Source organism: Nerophis ophidion, linkage group LG01 (genome assembly GCF_033978795.1).
Source record: "Nerophis ophidion isolate RoL-2023_Sa linkage group LG01, RoL_Noph_v1.0, whole genome shotgun sequence".
NCBI lineage: Eukaryota > Metazoa > Chordata > Actinopteri > Syngnathiformes > Syngnathidae > Nerophis > Nerophis ophidion.
The window spans coordinates 30,168,394-30,190,470 of record NC_084611.1 but is presented as its reverse complement, the minus strand read 5'-3'; the positions used below and the strand labels follow the sequence as shown (position 1 = coordinate 30,190,470).

Sequence of the window (22,077 nt, the reverse complement as noted above, 5' to 3'; positions counted from 1 at the left end):
GATAAATATTAAATATTACAAGAAAATATTTTTTAGATTAAAATACGTATGACTCATGCTAGTATTATTAGGATCACAATTGTATAAAAATGTCAGGGTATTACAACAATAAAGTTGTAAACATGTGAGATAAAAACATTATCAGGAAATAAGACATCATTTAACAGGATAAAGTCCTAGAATTACAAGAAAAAGCCATCATTCCAAGATAATTAAGTGGAAATATTAGGACAAAATGAGAATAATATAAATTAATATAAGAAATACGTTTTATAATTTTTTTCAATACATTTTTGGATTGAGATCCGGACTATTTACAGGTCATGGCATTGACCTTGGGTGTGTTTCTTTAAAGAAAGACTTCAGTTTTTTTTCTCTATGGCTAGAATCATTTATTATATCATTTTGAAAAGTGATATAATAATTTCCAAACATTATTTCAATTGATGGAATAATAAAAGTGTCCAAAATGTCAATGTAAACTTGTGCATTTAATGAAGATGAAATGACAGCTATCTCCCCCGTCCCATTACCTGGCATGCAGCCCCATATCAATAATGACTGGGAAATGTACATTCTCATTGAAACGGCACCAAACAAAAGTTCCAGCATCATCACTTTGCCCAATGCAGATTTGTGATTCACCACTGAAAATGACTTTCATCCAGTCATCATCATAGTCCATAATTGATTGTACTTAACACTTCACTTAACCTTGTTTTTTTTCCTCTTTATTCTATCCTTATTTAAATCGAATTTCCTTTAGGTGGTTTTACAGTTCGGTCACAGATGGTGACTCTAGTTCCCGCCCATTTGTTTTGCTATGCAATTTTTGTTTTCAAGACATACAGCTTTGTTTTCTTAAACTTTTTTAAATTTATTTTAACTGCACACAAACATATTTTTTTTAGTGATACGGCGCATCAGATTATAAGGCACACTGCCTATGAGCGAGTCTTTTGAAGTCTATTTTCATTTTTTTCTTCTTTCTCTAAATTTAAAACACTTCCTTGTGGTCTACATAACATGTAATGGTGGTTATTTGGTCAAAATGTTGCATGAATTATGTTTTACAGAACATCTTCAAGTCGCTTTTTGACCGTCTCTTCAGGATGTGCCATTTTGTGGGCAGGCTTATTAACGTGGCTTCACTTCAACACCGTCTTCGCCCCGTCATCTTTGTTTTAGCGGTAGTTGTTAGGGCTTCCATAGCGAGTGTACTGACAGATATAAACTAAAACTGCATGCTGCTTTGTATCACAAATGGCAAGAGCGGAGAATGAATGCCCCACAACAAGAGGACAGGGAAAAAAAGGACCTTAATGTTTGCGGCGCGGGCTCCAATAGCGGACGCTTGCAAATTTTCAGATCCCGTATACACATCATTAGCAGTGACCATTGGGTAAGAAAAGTTGTTTTGGCATTATTATATATTAGGTCAAAAACAAAATGCCATGGTGTGTGTCCTTATACACACACACCACAATAATATGTGCTTGTTCAAGCACAGTACGTCTGACTACTGTAGCCGTAATACGCTGACAAACCATCAAGAATTGCGGCTTCGTAGCTTATCAAAGTCGCAGTAAAACATTTTGATATATTTTTGAGCGCTGTGTGTCATGTTCTATATTCTCAATAAAAAAATATAAGTTTTGGGCTTGCTTTTTAGGGTCCCCTATTGAACAGGCGTCAACCTGCAGTCCACATGTATCTCTTATGTATGACTGCCCTCTACTCTAATCATTACACCTTGTACCAAATAAAATTGCTTTGAGGTTGGTAATGTGTGTCAATTTGAACATTAGTGAGTCAATTATTATTTTTTCACTCTACTTGATCTAAATGGGAGTACCACAATGTATATTCTTGATTTTGTTTAGAAAGTTGACATTCGAAATGACTATAGATTTGTGTCATGTCTGAGATCGCTTATTTTTTTCGACAAAATTAAATAACTGAATTAACATTCTCTAAGTCTGGTGAGGCCATCGTTTTTGCCAGAGGTTGGTTGTATGACATTAAAAAACTTGTACCCTAATTTTATGAATATAATGTCATAATATTAGAATTACTGTAACTTCTAGCAAAAAATATAAATAGGCTCCACAGTGGCCTATTTGTTAGCATGTATATCTGGTCTCAAAATTAGCATGTTCTCCCTGTGCATAAATGGGTTTTCTTCAATTACACCTTCTTCCTCCCACATTCTAAAAATATGCATGGTTGGTTAATTAGAGACTCTAAATTGGCAATAGGTATGACTGTGGGTGCGAATAGTTGTTTGTCTACATGTGTCCTGCGATTGGCTAGCGCCCATATAGGGTGAAGTGAAGTGAAGTGAATTATATTTATATAGCGCTTTTTCTCAAGTGACTCAAAGCGCTTTACATAGTGAAACACAATATCTAAGTTACATTCAAACCAGTGTGGGTGGCACTGGGAGCAGGTGGGTAAAGTGTCTTGCCCAAGGACACAACGGCAGTGACTAGGTTGGCAGAAGCGGGAATCGAACCTGCAACCCTAAAGTTGCTGGCACGGCCACTCTACCAACCGAGCTAAACCGCCCCTAAGTGTACCCTAAGTTAAATGGGATAGCCTCCAACTTACCCTCAATCTTAGTGAGGAAAACACAGTAAATAAAATGGAGGGATGGATAAAATAATCTGTGTTAACATTTTTTAAGACTATTCTCATAACTTTACAATTTCTTCTAGTCTTCTACTACTTCTTGATACTTTTCAGCGAGGTCACGGTTAATGCTTGTCAGAAATGTGTGCATTTAAAATGGCATTTATGCAGGACAGGAGTATGTATTTTCTCGCAGCCAAGCATACTTTCTTAACAGAGAGCTCAATGATTTTGCTGCTCTTTGAACAAGAGCATGATCTTTTCTTTGTTAAATAGGGGAGAGTGACTGGAGCGATATATTCCACACAACAAAGACTGTGTGGCACACACCAAATGATGTGAGACGAAGTTTGGCCCCGGCCAAATAATGTGAAGCAAGCGCAGAGCAGATTCAATTATAGTGCAAGTTAGCCAGGCAGTGGAACAATACCACCAAAAATAAATAGAAATGTTGTTAATATTATTGTAAAACTTTGAAAAGCTTAATATTAGTCATGGTGATTTCTTAAGATAGATTCTAGTTGGTGGCCTGAGTACAATAGTCTTTTAAATACATACTGTGTTCCGCATTGGGACAAATTAGGTCAAATGAGTCATTTAACAGGATAACAAACATGACCCACCAGGAGTGACTGTGTTATTTGCTGTTGGAGCTTCTGCGGTGATATCTTAGTATTGGCCAGGACAGTTGACTCCAGCAAACTGAGCACCGCTTCCTCCAGGCTGGGCAGGCTGTGATACCACAGGACGACTACAGCATGGTCCTCTAGTGCCAAGCGACCACTGAGAATTTTTAAGTCATATTTATTATGTCAAATCACATTGTATCACATTGTAAGTTGAACCATCTGCAAAGCAGATGTTGAGGCTCAAGCCTAGATACTTCCAAGCAATGGTATGGTTTATCCAAGCAAGTATGTTAGTGTGAAATACCTGGAATAGGCGGAACTTAGAGCTCCCAGGAAGCTATCAGTAATTGTTGATTGTGGACATGTCAATGTCCTCTGGAGTAAAGCTCCAATGAGAGGAGCAACTTCTGCGCAGGTAACCAGGGGGATGCACGCCTCGGATATGGCGACAGTCCTGTCACATGAACAACTGCATACACACAGTCTTTTTTATTAGGTACATACACGCAAACTGAACATATCTAACCGCACCACACAGAAAGGCAGGTAGAGTCAGACCTGTGTTAGCGACCACAAAAATTTCCCCCACAAAAAAAGTAGTGTGATAAACCTTGTCTATAAAGGACATCAGTTTAACGCGGCCAGCGGCAAACTTATTTTGCATCCCGGAACAGTTGTTTTACTGGGTGTAAGGGCTACTAATATCAAAATGTGCTGCAATAATGGATGAGGTTGATAGATGGAGTCGTAACCCTTAATTACACCTAGTGCATTTGCGTTGCGTTTGAACTGCGAGTTTGCTGCGTACTCCTCCAACACTCACCAACTTAACATTGCACCCCCGACTGCAGACGGCAGTAGTGGCAAAATACTGTATGTTGTTGTGGATAAAACACGTACTTTTGCGCCAAACAATTGGTAGATTGGATACATTCAAGAACAAACAAGTGAAAGATCCAATTGGAGAAGGAGACGAGGGGTGTACTTGCTTGGAATTGTCTTTTTTTGGGCTTTTAACATGAGTGAATGACCTATTGTCAAGTGTGTAATTTTGAAAATCAATCAGATTTATTTTGTTTCTGTGTTTATGTGCCTATTCCACTCTACCCTCATCTGTGCAGAATAGCTGCGTCTTTTCTACGGCATCCAGTAAATTGTTGTCATTATTCAAATGTTTACTCTTTTTAGGATAAACTTGAAATTACATTAATTTTTGTGTCATTTCTTCCATATGTTTAAGTTGTATCGTTCAACAAATAACAACTAATGATGCCTCAAGGGTTTATATAAACCTACTACATGTGGGCGTGCGGTGTCGTACATACTATATTTGCCTCCACATACACATCATATTATTCCGTGCCCATTAGCACTCTCCCTCATTTGTTCTAAAACTTCTAATGATAAGCAAGCAGCAATTTTCTACTCTTGTGGTATCAATGAATCATTGTCAACATGTCATCGCTCGTTTTTTCTAATCCAACGCTTCCCATTTTGTCCAGCTTCAATGTAAGAGTTTGTCATGGTTACCTGTATAAAGTAGCCCCTGTTGTTTCCTTCTGTGGTCGCTATGACAGGTTTGACAAAATTTTGTATAGGAAGCTTACTGTACGGACTCAAATATAAGATGAAAGAATCAAAGATAAAAATTTGAGTGAGATTTTAACAGGTAAATTGTAGTTAACAAAGATATATATTTAGCTGCTCGACCGTTGCTTGATGACTCTGCTTCATTAACCATTATCTTAACATTAGCATCATAACTCCTACTTGGTTGTTTGTTAACTTTCGGACACTTTTTCTAGGAAGTCTGATTTCTCCAGGTTATTGCTATGTGTAAGTGATGGGAAGAAAAGCTATGACTACGTTGGGAAGAAGTAATTTGGCACATCTTGGTTGGTCCGTATAAATTCAGAGACCCCAAATATAAAACAACCAATCTTTGAGACATTTCCCTGGAGGAAACATAAGGTCTAATATATTTAAGTCAATAGATATTTGATTTGCTTAAGCAAAATATAAAGAATAAAAACTGGCTGCGGCTTTACCTCTGATTTACATCCCCCAACAAATGGCAGGTTTTTCCACTGTTTTCCTGCAATTGTTTCACCACCTGAATAATGGGAAAAGTAGCCAACATAGAACATGGATTACTGATTAGGCAATTTGAGATCTAAAATAACTTTATTTTTACACATTCCTATCTTTTCTTCCCTAAGAGGAAGAAGGAACATTCTAAATACAGAAAGTGAACACTTAATAGTAATTGCTGAGACACAAAGAGGGGTAGAATGATACAAACTCTGCCCCTCTCTACTTGTTGAATTGTGCAAGTGCAACTGACTAACTTTAATTTAGCTACGCAATAATCTAAACCATTACCATACATAAAAGTGTATATTAATGGGACACCATCATGATAGAATAAGACATTACTTTTTTGAGGAATTCTTGATGGTACTGTGTTGGCGACAAGCCCAATCCTTTCAGCAAAAGCCTGGATGAATTTGTGTCGTCTTCAGTCGCAAGTTGGCACAACACTCTCTGTTAAAGAGAAACAATATGCAAGAGGTAATTTTGACCTTAAATAGAATGTTATTGAGTTTTTGGATTCTAAGAATGTTGCACCATTTGACACACAAATGGGGGGGGGGGGCATTCCGGGAGGTAAGAATGTATGGACAACATATGAGGAGAACCTTCAGATGTGAGCATTCTTTGATACAAAGCACTTAAGTGTTTTACAAGCATTTTTCAGAAGGGGCCTCATCACACACTGATAAAACAACATCAATAAACTCAAGTGATTCTCAAGTGAAAAAGGCTGACTGGTGAGGAAGGTCCAAAGAGAGGAAATTCTAAACTGATTAGACTATAAACTAAAACGTATCTTTCTTGTGGCATTGTGTTTTTTTTATTTTAGTACACAAAATTGATAGACAGCAGTATTCAGTGGTCGAAATGATTTATAAACAACATTATGGATTTATTAATCAATTTGGGAACTGATGTAACCATTACAAAATTACTCTCTGCATCCTCACATTAAAGTTAAGGACTTGTTTAGGCAGGGCCTCACGTTCAACGGAGCGCAGTAAGAAGTACAACACAAAGAGCGGACTTTGCGGATGTTTTTGGAGACAAAAGGGGAATCATGGGGAAGGCAGAGCGAGACAAAAGTAAAATAGTTGGAATACCGGGCGGCCGAAAGTCAGTGCCGTGTGCGGTTTGTTTTTGCTTTTACCCTCCGCGTCGTTTCACAAAACAAACGTGGATTACTACCATGTGAGAGTCCTCCAAGCCTGCCCTACAGTGAGTCGACACAAGAAGCCATCACAAATAGCAGAAAACAGTCAGAAAACCCCATATTTTGCATTTTTTTGTGTATTTAATGCTTCTGGCTCAGCTCCCTTGTCACCACAACAGACCGGTACAGTGAGATTGCATCAGTGCCGACGCTGCACCAATCCATCAATCTCACGTTCCATTCTTCCCTCACTCGTGAACAAGACCCCGAGATAGTTGAACTCCTCTACTTGAGGCAGGACTTCACTCCCTACCCAGGGGGTGCAGTCCACCCTTTTCCAACTGAGAACCATGGCCTCAGATTCGGAGGTGCTGATCCTAATCCCAGCAGCTTCACATTCGGGTCCACACCATCCCAGTGAACGCCAACAGGAACAAATTAACTGCAAAAAACAAAGATGCGATCCTCTGGCCACCAAACTCAAAACCCTCCCCACCCAGACGGCCCCTAAAAATTCTGTACATAAAAATAATGAACAGGACCGGTGACGAAGGGCAGCCCTGGCGGAGCAGCCTGGAGCACCCCCCATAGGACATTGCGAGGGACACAATCGAATGCCATCCATCCATCTTCTACCGCTTGTCCCTTTCGGGGTCGCAGGGAGTGGCGACTTGTCCAGGTACACCCTGGACAAGTCGCCACCTCATCGCAGGGCCAACACAGATAGACAAACAACATTCACACTCACTTTCACACACTAGGGCCAATTTAGTGTTGCCAATCAACCTATCCCCAGGTGCATGTCTTTGGAGGTGGGAGAAAGCCGGAGTACCTGGAGGGAACCCACACAGTCACGGGAAAACATGCAAACTCCACACAGGAAGATCCCGAGCCTAGGATCGAACCCAGAACCTTCACATTGTGAGGCACACGCACTAACTCCTGCGCCACCGTGCTGCTCCTATCGAATGCTTTTTTCCAAATCCATAAAACGAATGTGGACTGTTTGAGCAAACTCCTATGACCCCTCCAGTACCCTAGCGAGGGCATAAATGTGGTCGTGTGTTACCCGACCAGGACAAAAACCAAATTTTTCCTCCTGTATCCAAGGCTCGACTACCGGCCGGACTCCCCTCTCCAACACACTGGAATAGACTTTCCCCGTGAGGCTGGAAGTGTTATCCCTCTATAATTTGGAACACATCCACAGCTCCCCCCCTTTCTTGAAAAGGGGGACCACCACCTCGGTCTGCCAATCCAGACGTAAAAGCCCAGACTTCCAAGCTATGTTAAAGAGACGTGTCAGCCACGACAGTCCCCCAACATCCAGAGCATTGAGGTATTTGGGGCGAATCTCGTCCTCTCCTGGGGCCTTGCCCCTGGGCAGTTTTTTGATTACCCCAGCAACCTTGGCTCCAATAATGGACATGTCCGCGTTTGTGACCTCAGACTCAGCCTCATCCATGGAGAGTGTGTCTGTAGGAGGGCGGTTCCATTCCATGTTTCTCTTACGGGCTGGTCTTTATTCCTGAGTAAAGAACAATCACTCTGAGAGACACAGAGCTCAGCTTGTAGGTTCAATGTGCACAATTGATTAGCTTAACTGCTCAGATAGCTTGGATTGGGGTCTTTTTTTACTTGATTGGCAACAATGTTAGTGTCTCTTGTTTTCATGTCAGTATTTAAGCTAGCAAGCTATTGCCAGTCAGTTCGCGAGTTTATCAAAGTGCAGTTATCATCACGGTTTTTTGGTTTTTATTTTTTTAAACAGCAATACTAACCGTATGGAGTTGTGTCACAGTTATCATTATTACTGTCTAACATTACATGCCTCGCTGAGCGGTAGCTCGTCTCCCAAAACTTTTGAGCTCGGGTACTCAAAAGGCGAGGTACAGTTCCATTATGTTTTAAAAGAAAAGTTCCTTTAGTAAATAAGGTTGAAGGTTGAGAACAGAAATGGCTCAACCATTTGCAATAAGACTTTTTTTTTTAATACGTTGCTGGAATTGCATGGTCCTTTTCGTTTGTCTTGCAGTATTACTTATCTGGATTTATGTTGGCTTTAGCCACATTGTGCTGACGACGGTGACATGTTCATCGCATCAGTGAATATGCTACAACTAAATTACATTTTAAGTTATATGGTCCTGATCATACTTTTCTTTTTTGCCCTTACCTTCTGATTCTTCAGTAATGGCATTCAAAAATTACCGATGGAACAACAGACTTGAAAGTAGGAGAGAAAGAATAAACAATTATACACCAAAGACGGAAGAAATAAGTACCTCTTTGATGTAGACCATTATTTCCAAATCAAAACACAAAGTATTCTAGCCAGTGTGAGCTAAGAGTTAGAACTATGTTTTAACACTACACAGCAACCACAGAGGCTCCAGGGACTGTCTGTGGTTGACCCGCTTGAGTCACTAAAGAACCCCGTCAAAGATTAAGCAATCAGCAGCCCTTTAATATAACACTCACACTTTATTTATCATCTCTTCAAAGACCCTGCCATGCTTTTCGGCATTACTGTGTGGTCCTCCTACAAGGACAGCACATAGATCTGCTTCCAAACAGCGGCTGGAACGCTCTTGATGTGGCGATGACAGGCACACAATGAGGAGAGACAAAATGAGAAGGCAAAAATAATCTACACATGCAATCATTTATGGAGGAAAATAAACGTGGGCATCATAATGTGTGCCATAGCGGGACAAAAACTTATTACGCAAACAGTTGTGTATTTTAAACTCCAAAAGACCATGTCGCAGCATATTCATATTCCACAAATGTTTATATTCATATAAAAGATAATAAAATAAAGGTGTTCCTAATTGTTCTTACATTAGTCTAATTTTCCCTAGCGCACTAAATTGGCCCTAGTGTGTGAATGGTGTCTGTCTATCTGTGTTGGCCCTGCAATGAGGTGGTGACTTGTCCAGGGTGTACCCCGCCTCCCACCCGATTGTAGCTGAGATAGGCTCCAGAGCCCCCCGCAACCCTGAAGGGAATAAGCGGTAGACAATGGATGGCTAAATGGATGGATAGTCTAATTCGACGAGTGTAGTTACGTTATGCCATTCACTTACAGTACAAAACGATGAGTAAGAATTAAAATAATTATGTTGCTAATATATTTAAGAGTGACATCCATGTGGGGCATCACTATTGCCTCTTCAGAAAGTAAGTGGTGTTAAAAGACATGAAAAAATTTGCTTTTAACATAAAATTTCAAAACCTAACTCACTAAAATATCAATTAACAAACTTAAATGTTGATTTTCATACAATAAAACACAGGTCATGTACTGAATATGTGCATGTGATTCCATTCTCAAAGGGTCAAACGCCACCTGGAAATGTAAGGTTGCCTTCCTATGATGTTTTATTAGCTGATGAATGAACCAAAAACAACACAAACAAAGTTAATCTAGTAAAAATGGGAAGGTTCCGCACCATAAAGCATCTGTTTGAACCTAGTTTAAAAAGTTCTCTCTGCTCTCTTTGCCTCCCTAGTGAGCCCTAAAACCACAGTAAAGTCTCACAGTGGGTAGAACCACAATATAAATGCTAATCTTTTTTCTGGTGGAGAAAGGGAAGTTAACCAGCCAATTTTAATTTGCTTTGAAAGTATGTTTCACAGTTTTGGTTTTCAAAGAGGGGGAAAAAATTGATTAAACTAACAGAAACCAGTCTCATTCTTCATGCAACACTGGCCAAGGGACACAGGAAGTTCACATTATTATCCTTATGATCAGATTAGTACTAGAAAATTATGGAAACTAACGTTGAACGTCTTACAATTCAGATTTTGAGGAAAAACACATCTTTGCAGTAAAAACAATTAACAGAAAGGGTGTATTTGGCTTTTTTAAGGGATTATAGTGATGACTGTAGGATACCAATGATGACAAAAGGGAAAAAGTGACAGTTTCACTCTAGAACAGATGTTTTCAATTACCATTACTTCCTTATGGGAAATTTGATTTGAACAAACCAACGTCCATTAGGAAACAGACTTTTGTAGTGACCTAATTAAATGACAGAATCTCAATATTTATACGTGCAACCCAGCACGTAGTTTGGAAATTACTTTATAAAAAAAAGTAATTATAGTTACTTGTAACCCTGCTAAAAAAGTAATTAAATTACTAATGGAATGACTCTTTAATGTCACTCTGTGTTGGCCCTGCGATGAGGTGGCACTTGTCCAGGGTGTACGACCACCTTTTGCCTGTGTGCAATTGAGATAGGCTCCAGCACCCCAGTGACCCAGAGAGGGACAAGTGGTTGAAAATAGATGCACGGATGAATGTATATACCAGGGGAAGTAACTATTGCGTTACTTTAAACAAAAACTTCAAATATGTGGTATTTGCAGTTGAAACGTTCCATGAGACAAGAGTGTGTGTTTGTGTGTACCTTTAAGAGGCGGTACCTTTTGCTAAGTAACGTGTGACGTCGGCACCCAGACAGAGTAGCATTGGCTCAGCAGTTTGTTCGCTCAGAATTGCAGTTTGCACGCAGTGACGGAATTTCTGTGGAATTATGTTACATCAAACGTCTCGCTAACAGCGTTGTAATACTTTAAAGTATTTAATTACATTACTCGTTATTAGTGAGGTAGCGACTTGTCCAGGGTGTACCCCGCCTACTGCCCGAATGCAGCTGAGATAAGCGCCAGCGACCCCCCGTGACCCCAAAAGGGACAAGCGGTAGAAAATGGATTGATGGATGGATTTTAAAATGATCAGCGCTGTTATTCGGAACACTGGTAGTATCTTAAGACTTTTCCCCAAGCAAGTCATAGCTTTTCTTACAGTCACTCACTCACACACAAATCAGTGACCAAAAGAGATGCAGCCATATCATGCATGTTCAAAGTGCACCATTGCATTGCAATGATTAAAAATTCTATAAATACCTACCTGTACCCATTGGTTAGCTGTTCTTTCCAGAGTGTTGCCTGGGTGCTCGGTGTACAGTGCCCACAGACACTGAATGATCAGCGCTCTGGTTTCATCTTTAAAAAAACAAACACTCCTCTATAGAATGATGCATATCAATCCCGTCAATCAATTTTAAGTGTATTAACATGGAGAAAATGTGTATTGATATGTCCAGGACTCACCATTAGCAGTGACAACTGGGTTCCAGCAAAGGCGGCCCACAATCTGGCCGAGAGAAGGCATGTTCTTCATGGTCTCTGTCGTGGAGGCCTTGCAAAAGTCAAAAGAACGTAATTTATTGTTTATGATTGTTCAATAATAGTCAGATTCATTAACTGATTGCATACACTAATGTATTACAACAAATGCAATCTTAAATGGGAATTACACTTTTTTTTTTTTTGCCCATCATTCACAATCATGAGATAAGAACACATTTTTTTAGTATTATAAAGATGATAAACAATGCTTGGATGATGTGGCTAATGGCAGTCATTGTAGCCTTGAAAGCACTCAAAAACAACTTCAAAACCATCCATCAAAGTTTTATATACCCACTGCAAGTGTATAATGTAGTAACAGACATGTTAAGAACAATATGCAGTATGTACAATAGGTATTTTATTTTGGTCATTTTAAGCATTGCTGGAACAAATTTTCTTAGCTTCCATAGCTGCGCACTTCCAACTTCCAGTAGCAAATGTATAATCCTACTTCTGGGAACAAAGGCGAGTGTTTTCTAATCATTTTCCAATGTCCGCTGTCTTTTGACTATTTTTAGACAAATGGGGATTCACAACCATATATTTTTGATGCTGGATATATGGAGAATGAACTACTACTTTTAGAAGCGAACACTTAGGAAGGGTGAAACCTTAGAGTAGATCACGATACATGCAGCATGTCATGAGTGTTTTTACAACTACATACTCTGTCGAGCTAATGTTATGCTAATACTTTACAGATACTGTAATATGATTGTTCGTGTTTTTCAGGCAGTACAGATTGTAATGCACAACACAATGTGATTGGACACCAAACTCAAACGCTGACGTAGAAGCGAGCTTATCTCTTTGCGTAGCTCGCTTTTACACAATGATGCATTACTACGCTGGAAAAATAGTTCCTCAGTGTTCGGTATTACAATAACAATGTCGCAAAAGCTTGGTTACAATACAAGCTACGGAATGTAAATGAAGAATTGTTGTCAGTTTGTGAATGCCTTTTTAAAGTGATTTAGAGGTAGAACTGATTGCTTTCTTTAGATGCAATGCTAGCCACCTAGATCGAGCTGATTCTTACGTGTTAGACTGAAAAAAACAAATAAATTCTGTCTTCTTGTCTTTCATAAGGATTGTAAACAATCGGAAAAATTCCATAAAAGTGAAATTTTCCTTCAAAGGGGTTGTATTATGATTGTAATTCATTTAATAACATTCCAAGTGGCCAATATGGTGGTTCTTTAGTCAAAATTTCACATACAATTTACAGACCATCATCTTGCCCTACTCTGATTGTATCTTGGAAAGTCGTTTTGGAGCGGTCCCTTTTTTTTTTTTTTTACATTCAAATCACATCTTCCACACCTTGCACCCTGCAGCTGTCTGCCTCTCCACCCCGTCAGCCATGTTTGTACCGTAGTTTCAGCAGTATGCTTCCGTAACAAAAAATGTACAAACTCCGTTTCCATATGAGTTGGGAAATTGTGTTAGATGTAAATATAAACGGAATACAATTATTTGCAAATCCTTTTTAACCCATATTCAGTTGAATGTACTACAAAGACAAGATATTTGATGTTCAAACTCATAAACTTTATTTTATTTTTTGCAAATAGTAATTAACCTAGAATTTAATGGCTGCAACATTGCCAAAGTAGTTGGGAAAGAGCATGTTGACCACTGTGTTACATCACCTTTTCTTTTAACAACACTCAATAAACGTTTGGGAACTGAGGGAACTAATTGCTGAAGCTTTGAAAGTGGAATTCTTTCTCATTCTTGTTTTATGTAGAGCTTTAGTCATTCAACAGTCTGGGGTCTCCGCTGTCGTATTTTACGCTTCAATAATGCGTCACACATTTTCGATGGGAGACAGGTCTGGACTGCAGGCGGGCCAGGAAAGTATCCGCACTCTTTTACTACGAAACCATGCTGTTGTAACACGTGGCTTGGCATTTTCTTGCTGAAATAAGCAGGGGCGTCCATGATAACGTTATTTGGATGACAACATATGTTGCTCCAAAACCTGTATGGACCATTCAGCATTGATGGTGCCTTCACAGATGTGTAAGTTACCCATACCTTGGGCACTAATACACCCCCATTCCATCACAGATGCTGGCTTTTGAACTTTTGGCCTATAACAATCCGGATGGTTATTTTCCTCTTTGTTCCAGAGGACACCACGTCCACAGTTTTCAAATATAATTTGAAATGTGGACTCGTCAGACCACAGAACAATTTTCCACTTTGCATCAGTTCATCTTAGATGAGCTCGGGCCCAGCGAAGCCAGCGGCGTTCCTGGGTGTTGTTGATAAATGGGTTTTTCTTTGCATAGCAGAGTTTTAACTTGCACTTACAGATGTAGCAACCAACTGTATTTACTGACAGTGGTCAGCAGGTCCGTAATATCATCGCTTACGTGCAGTGATTTCTCCAGATTTTCTGAACCTTTTGATGATTTTACGGAACGTAGATGGTAAAATCCCTAAATTCCTTGCAATAGCTTGTTGAGAAATGTTGTTCTAAAACTGTTCGACAATTTGCTTACAAATTGGTGACCCTCGCACCCTCCTTGTTTGTGAATTACTTAGCATTTCATGGAAGCTGCTTTTATACCCAATCATGGCACCCACCTGTTGCCAATTAGCCTGCACACCTGTGGGATGTTCCAAATAAGTGTTTGATGAGTATTTCTCGACATTATCAGTATTTATTGCCACCTTTCCCAACTTCTTTGTCACGTGTTGCTGGCATCAAATTCTAAAGTTAATGATTATTTGCAAAAAAAAAAGTTTATTAGTTTGAACATGAAATATGTTGTCTTTGTAGCATATTCAACTGAATATGGGTTGGAAATTAATTGCAAATTGTAGTATTCCGTTTATATTTACATGTAACACAATTTCCCAACTCATATGGAAACAGGGTTTGTAATTTAGACAAAAACGTTGCTTTTTTTTATTATAAATGGAAAAAGCAAAGGATTTTAGACTGCATCAGTTCAGAGGAAAGCAAAGGATAATGATAATAATAATAACAATGTCAAAATATTTGATTTATATAGCGCTTTTCTAGTCTCTCAAAGTGCTTTACAGTGAGAACTTAGAACCCATTATTCATTCACTCCACCTTCACACGGTCATGGTGGTAAGCTACATTTGAAGCCTCAGCTGTCCAAGAGTAGACTGACAGAAACGTGGCCACAAATTTGCGCCAATGGCTTCTCTGGCAACCACCAAACATTCATTCACATTCATATACCAATGTGAGCGGCACTGGGAGCAAGGTGAGTGAAGTGTCTTGCCCAGGGACACAACAGCAGTTACTAGGATGATGGTAGCTGGATTTGTACAGCCGCTCAATCCAACTAAGCACGTCAGCCCTAATCAAAACTGTACAAAAACAATTAATCGAATTTTAATCATGGTCGTGATTTTGACTGCCAAAAGACTACAATGTTAAAATAAAAAAAAATAGGCTTCCCTGCATATCAAATTAAACACTTTTACATTTTGCTGCAGCAGAAGAGCAACAGCGGCACCTATTGAAGCCCTGTGAAGCGGCGCTGCCCACGCCAGAGGCCATTGTGTATGGGCACAGAGCTCCATGAGCACAGTGGCTGGCATTAACAATTATTTCCTGTGGACATTTGCAAAACCAAGTTGTTTTGCTTGTACCCCTGGAATCACAGTAGCAGGAATAATTAACTAGTCATCATGCTAAACATAGTTTTGAGTCACTTTTCTGTTGAGTGCCAAAATCGGTGAGATGTGCTCCCAATTGAGATTCATGCACTCCCTTCATCTGCCACTTGTTCAACTCGATTACACGCAGGCCACCCGCAGAACGTGGCTCTGAAAAAATTGAGCTCAAAATAGAGCTAAAAGGTATCATGCAAGTGAACAAATACTAATAGTGAACAAAACACAAATATATGCCTTTATATATATGGATAACATTTATGTACCTTCACTTCTTTTATGAGACTATTTCATTACAAGTTCCATGATAATAATAATAATAAATTAATAATAACAACACATTTTGTAAGGATGTCGTCACATCCATTGTTTCAGTCGTACTATACAAAGCAGCAGTAGGTTTATGAATGGAAACACACTTATATATACACTGTGCTCTTTATAAAAAAAAAACATTTTTACACACTAAGTCTGGACGACGTCAGCACTATCCAGATTCCCGACATCTCAGCAGGATTACGGCAATGTGGGCTGCCGAGGTTTGCTTCCTTCAGAGAACCGCATAGTTTTCATGTTGTGGTTCTCACCATGTCAGCCTGAGTGAAAGACAGAACAGAGCCTGGCTTTGGACCAGGGTGCTATGCTTTTTCTTCGTGTGTGTGTGTGTGTGTGTGTGTGTGTGTGTGTGTGTGTGTGTGTGTGTGTGTGTGTGTGTGTGTGTGTGTGTGTGTGTGTGTGTTTTTGTGTGTGTGTAGTGTAGCTCACAAACCACCATGTGCCTTATTTCTCTCAGCAGCCTATTAAAAAATGTTGGGCTTTTGGGAATTTTAGCAACACTTCCCAGCACAAATAACACAATACCCAAACCAAGCAGTAACCTACAGTATTAGAGGCATATGTCTGCACATGTGTGCCTGTGTACAGTATTACCTTATTAACGCGTATCAAGCCTGTATCGTGTGTTTGAACTCTGAGCTAATTAAGTTCAACAGCACAGCTTTGTTGCAGCAGAAGCCCACACAGTGCAATTGGACATATGCAAGTGTAATTGAGGCAATGTGCGGTTGCTCAAGCAGGGAGAAACTCAAGACCGAGTCTCAAGTGTTGACAGAGGGTGAAAGAGTTCTCGTACGATCGCATTCAGTTGCTTTTCTGAGATATCGTCCATTCGTTCTTCGGTGGCCTTCAGACAATGGCTGATTGGGTGAACAGGCACCTAATCTTTTTTCGTCACTCAAAAGAAAAAGGACATAAAGCACAAACGCAACAAGAAATAATTTCAAATACACCGTTGCCTGTGTTTACAGTTAAAACCTATGGACACAGTCCAAAGCCTACTTGGCTCAGGTATTATCAGGTACTACAAAGCACTGTCGTGGCCTGGCTCATATGTAGTTCAAAACAATAGACATACAGTAAATGAGGGTCGTCTGTATTTCTTCTCACCATGTGGTTGTCGGCCATGGCTCGGTTGGAAGAGCTGCCGTGCCAGCAACTTGAGGGTTGCAGGTTCGAGCCCCGTTTGCCATCCTAGTCTCTGCCATTGTGTCCTTGGGCAAGACACTTTACCCACCTGCTCCCAGTGCCATCAACACTGGTTTAAATGTAGTTTAAATATGTTGAGAACGGGTTTTGCTACGTAAAGTACTTTGAGTCTCTAAAGAAAAGCGCTATATAAAAAAGTATTCACTTCACAGAGTAAAACCATTTAGTGGCCAGGAATACAGCACTGTAAACACTGAAATCCAAAATAATACACTAGGGCTGGGTGAATAATCAAAAAATATCAAAAGTGACATTTAGACCATTTTTATTAATAGACGGTGCCCTCAAAATACATTACTGCTTGTGTATTTACATTACAGACTGCTGGGTGTTGCTAAGCGTGTAGGCTAAGTAGTCATGTCACATGACACTGTCCCAACCAGTCTGCTACAAAAAAGTGTTATGGAGGATAACACAAACACCAGCCGTCAGTGTGTCTGTATCCAAAGGTAACACATGGACTGGTATGCAACATTTAAAGCTGGTTGTGATTATGAAGAGTGCACTTCACAAAAAAAGAGATACCGTATTTCCTTGAATTGCCACCGGGGCGCTAATTAATTTAAAACATCTTCTCACTCCTGCGCTTACCAAAGGTATGCAGTAAAAAATTGAGTGTGATGTAAGCTTGGACCTTAAACCCTACTAAATAGCTCTTAATCTTCTTCCCTTCATGCGATTTCAAATTACCGGTATTGAAATCAGCCTCCTCCATTTTGAAAATGATGACAGGGGAAGTGTCACTTGTGACGTCAAGAGTTTGACCAGGCTGTAATATTAAGCTAGCGCTAATTATTTTGGGAAGCGAGTATGACCTGGCAGTAATTCAAGGCGGGCGCATACTATACAGTGGGGCGAAAAATGATTTAGTCAGCCACCGATTGTACAAGTTCTCCCACTTAAAATGATGACAGAGGTCTGTAATTTTCATCAAAGGTACACTTCAACTGTGAAAGGCAGAATGTGAAAAAAAAATCCAGGAATTCACATTGTAGGAATTTTAAAGAATTTATTTGTAAATATTGGCGGAAAATAAGTATTTGGTCAACCATTCAAAGCTCTCACTGATGGAAGGAGCTCAAAATCTCACGATACATGGCCCCATTCATTCTTTCCTGAACATGGATCAATAGTCCTGTCCCCTTAGCAGAAAAACAGCCCCAAAGCATGATGTTTCCACCCCCATGCTTCACAGTAGGTGTGGTGTTCTTGGGATGCAACTCAGTATTCTTCTTCCTCCAAACACGACAAGTTGAGTTTATACCAAAAAGTTATATTTTGGTTTCATCTTACCACATGACATCCTCCCAGTCCTCTGCTGTATCATCCATGTATACCTTTTGGTTTAAACTCAACTCGTCATGTTTGGAGGAAGAAGAATACTGAGTTGCATCCCAAGAACACCATAACTACTGTGAAGCATGGGGGTGGAAACATCATGCTTTGGGGCTGTTTTTCTGCTAAGGGGACAGGACGATTGATCCATGTTAAGGAAAGAATGAATGGGGCCATGTATCGTGAGATTTTGAGCCAAAACTTCCTTCCATCAGTGAGAGCTTTGAATGGTTGACCAAATACTTATTTTCCACCATAATTTACAAATAAATTCCTACAATGTGAATTCCTGGATTTTTTTTCACATTCTGTCTCTCACAGTTGAAGTGTACCTATGATGAAAATTACAGACCTCTGTCATCATTTTAAGTGGGAGAACTTGCACAATCGGTGGCTGACTAAATACTTTTTTGCCCCACTGTATGCCCTGCGGCAATTCAAGGAAATGCGGTAGATTCGGATTACTTATAAGCTCCCAACAACAAGCAGTTGTACTGATCAGAATCATTTATAAATGACACAAATTATGGAAAAAGAGTGTGGAAAAAAACTTTAGTTAACATTATAGTTGCATTGTAAAAATAAACAATTTAATTAGGTGAACGTCATTACATGTATTTTCCTTGCAAGATTAGTTAACATTATAGTTGTATTGTAAAAATTAACAATTTAATTAGGTGAACGTCATTACATGTATTTTCCTTGCAAGATTAGTTAACATTATAGTTGTATTGTAAAAATTAACAATTTAATTAGGTGAACGTCATTACATGTATTTTCCTTGCAAGATATACAGTCGTAGTCAAAAGTTTACATACACTTGTAGAGAACATATTATCATGGCTGTCTTGAGTTTTCAATAATTTCTACAACTCTTGTTTTTTTGTGATAGAGTGATTGGAGGCTGGAGCACATACTTGTTTGTCACAAAAAACATTCATGAAGTTTGATTTTTTAAGAAATTATTATGGGTCTACTGAAAATGTGACCCAATCTGCTGGGTCAAATGTATACATACAGAAACATACATTATCAATTTTTGTGATGTAGAAAAGTTACAATCAAATCAAATTAGCTCCATGGCATGGCCTAACTTCATGTGAGTGATTATGATTGACGACACCTGTTGACTTCTCTGAGCACTTTTAAATAGGGCTCATGTGATGCAGTCATTAGAGTCGGTTACAAACGTGACAATGGGAAAGTCAAAGGGTCAGATCTGAAAGTCAGGAAAGTCACTTGGAGACATTTCAAAACAGTTGGTCACAAGAGCAACTGTGCAGACAATTGTTCGAAAGTATAAAGTGCATGGCACAGTTTTGTCAATGCCACGATCAGGAAGAAAACACAAGCGATCACCTGCTGTTGAGAGAAAATTGGTCAGGGTGATCAAGAGTCAACCGAAAACCCCCAAAAAGCAGATCTGCAATGAATTGGAAGCTGCTGGAACACGGATGTCAGTGTCCACAGTCAAGCGTGTTTTGCATCGCCATGGACTGAGAGGATACCGTGCAAGAAGGAAGCCCTTGCTCCAGAAGTGACACATTAAGGCTTGTCTAAAGTTTGCTGCTGATCACATGGACAAAGATAAGACCTTCTGGAGGAAAGTTCTGTGGTCAGATGAAACAAAAATCGAGCTGTTTGGCCACAATACCCAGCAAATATGTTTGGAGGAGAAAGGGTGAGGCCTTTAATCCCAGGAACACCATTTATAGCGTCAAGCATGGTGGTGGTAGTATTATGCTCTGGGCCTGTTTTGCTGCCAATGGAACTGGTGCTTTACAGAGAGTAAATGGGAGAATGAAAAAGGACGATTACCTCCAAATTCCTCAGGACGACCTAAAATCATCAGCCCGGAGGTTGGATCTTGGGTGCAGTTGGGTGTTCTAACAGGAAAATGACCCTCAAACACATGTCAACAGTGGTAAAGGAATGGCTAAATCAGACTACAATTAAGGTTTTAGAATGGCCTTCCCAAAGTCTTGTCTGAAACCCCATTGAGAACATGTGGACAATTTTGAAGAAACAAGTCCATGTCAGAAAACCAAAAAATGTAGCTAATCTGCACCAATTTTGTCAAGAGGACTGGTCAAAAATTTAACCAGAAGCTTGTGGATTGCTACAAAAAGCGCCTTATTGCAGTGAAACTTGCAGAGGGACATGTAACCAAATATTATCATTGCTGTATGTATACCTTCGACCCAGCAGATTTGGTCACATTTTCAGTAGACCTATAATAAATTCATTAAAGAACCAAACTTCATGAATGTTGACAAACAAGTATGTGCTCCAATCACTCCAAAAAAATAAGAGGCGTAAAAATAATTGGAAACTTAAGACAACCATGACATTGTTCTTTACAAGTGTATGTAAACTTTTGACGACGACTGTACATTTTTTCCTCTTGTGAGAAAAATATGTTTTGTTTTATTCTCGCTGAGGTTCTCAATCCCACTGTTTCAATAAATATACTTAATTCTTCATCCGTGCATGTTTTTTAGTTACTTGTTTCAAAATAAACATTTACAGATTAAACTGAGTTTAGAGTAAAATAACCTTGCATTAACCAAATTAAAATAGAAGGTTCAGTTGTTGTGATTTTGATTTCTGCCAAAACTACCCAACCCCACCGTATTTAATATACTGTATGAATGTGAGTGTGAATGTTGTCTGTCTATCTGTGTTAGCCCTGTGATGAGGTGTCGACTTGTCCAGAGTGTACCCCGCCTTCTGCCCGATTGTACCTGAGATAGGCACCAGCGCCCCCCGTCACCCCAAAGGGAATAAGCGGTAGAAAAAAATGGATGGATGAATGGATGTTTGATAAGTTGATTGGCAACACTAAATTGGCTCTAGTGTGTGAATGTGAATGTTGTCTGTCTTTCTGTGTTGGCCCTGCGATACGTTGGCGACTTGTCCAGGGTGTACCCCGCCTTCTGCCCGATTGTAGCTGAGATAGGCACCAGCGCCCCCCGCAACCCCAAAGGGATTAAGCGGTAGAAAATGGATGGATGGATGTCTGATTAAAAAAAAGATCCACACTTTATTGCATCGTGGGTCTTTAAAAGACCACCTTCCATGCCTTTAAGTCCCTATTCAGGCTGAGCTACTGATGCCCCTGGGGCAAAATGTTTCTGTATCATTTCCTGCTTTGTGGGTTCTTCATTGAAGGACATCAAACAATAATTATGCAACAAAAGGCATCGGTTGGAGGTACATACAAGGAGGGGAGGTAGGTTCAAAAACTTTAATTACCGGTATTTCTTATTTCATCTTCAAAGTAGCAAATGTTTCGGTAGCTTTAGGCATACTGTATACGTTTAAAAAAAGCATCAAACAGAAAAAAGGGCTAGTTTGATTCATTTAGTTGAGTGGGATCACCATTAATGGGAAGCAGAGTGGTAATAGACGGGCTTCTCTTCAAAGCCCCCCCCCCCAACAGTAACACAGATGTGATCCAGAGATGTGTTTGAGTGCACAATGATTATGATGCAGCTGCAAAGAATATTGTCACCTACATGTCAATAGCACCTCAAGAAATGTACATGGTATCCATTGCATAACTTTGCTAACATTCTTGTTAGTATAAAAAAGCTCAAAGTTAATAGGGCTTTCATTAAAGACAAGATAGACACTGATCACTGTAGCCAATGCAGTCAAGGGAACAGGTTTATAGACGTCCTTGGCTAATTTAGAAGAAAGAACAGAAAGAGTAAACACTACATCATCAATCAGAGAACAATGAATAGCAAAGTTACCAAAGTGAGCACATAAATAAAGTGTATGGCGCTACTAACCCAACTGCTTGTCATCCTT

The 22,077-nt window shown here is 39.6% G+C and overlaps 1 protein-coding gene across 2 annotated transcripts in view; it reads right to left on the bottom strand.

The window, feature by feature from the left end:
• Positions 1-22,077, bottom strand: part of fancc (FA complementation group C) — a 68,469-nt gene that overhangs the window by 27,416 nt on the left and 18,976 nt on the right. For both annotated transcript variants that reach the window (XM_061900606.1, XM_061900599.1), the window contains 6 exons: positions 11,638-11,725; positions 11,435-11,529; positions 5,697-5,804; positions 5,309-5,373; positions 3,565-3,729; positions 3,255-3,414 (listed from right to left, as the gene is read on the bottom strand). In XM_061900606.1, the coding sequence (XP_061756590.1) occupies positions 3,255-3,414; positions 3,565-3,729; positions 5,309-5,373; positions 5,697-5,804; positions 11,435-11,529; positions 11,638-11,725 (681 nt within the window). The remainder of the gene's footprint in view (positions 1-3,254; positions 3,415-3,564; positions 3,730-5,308; positions 5,374-5,696; positions 5,805-11,434; positions 11,530-11,637; positions 11,726-22,077) is intronic.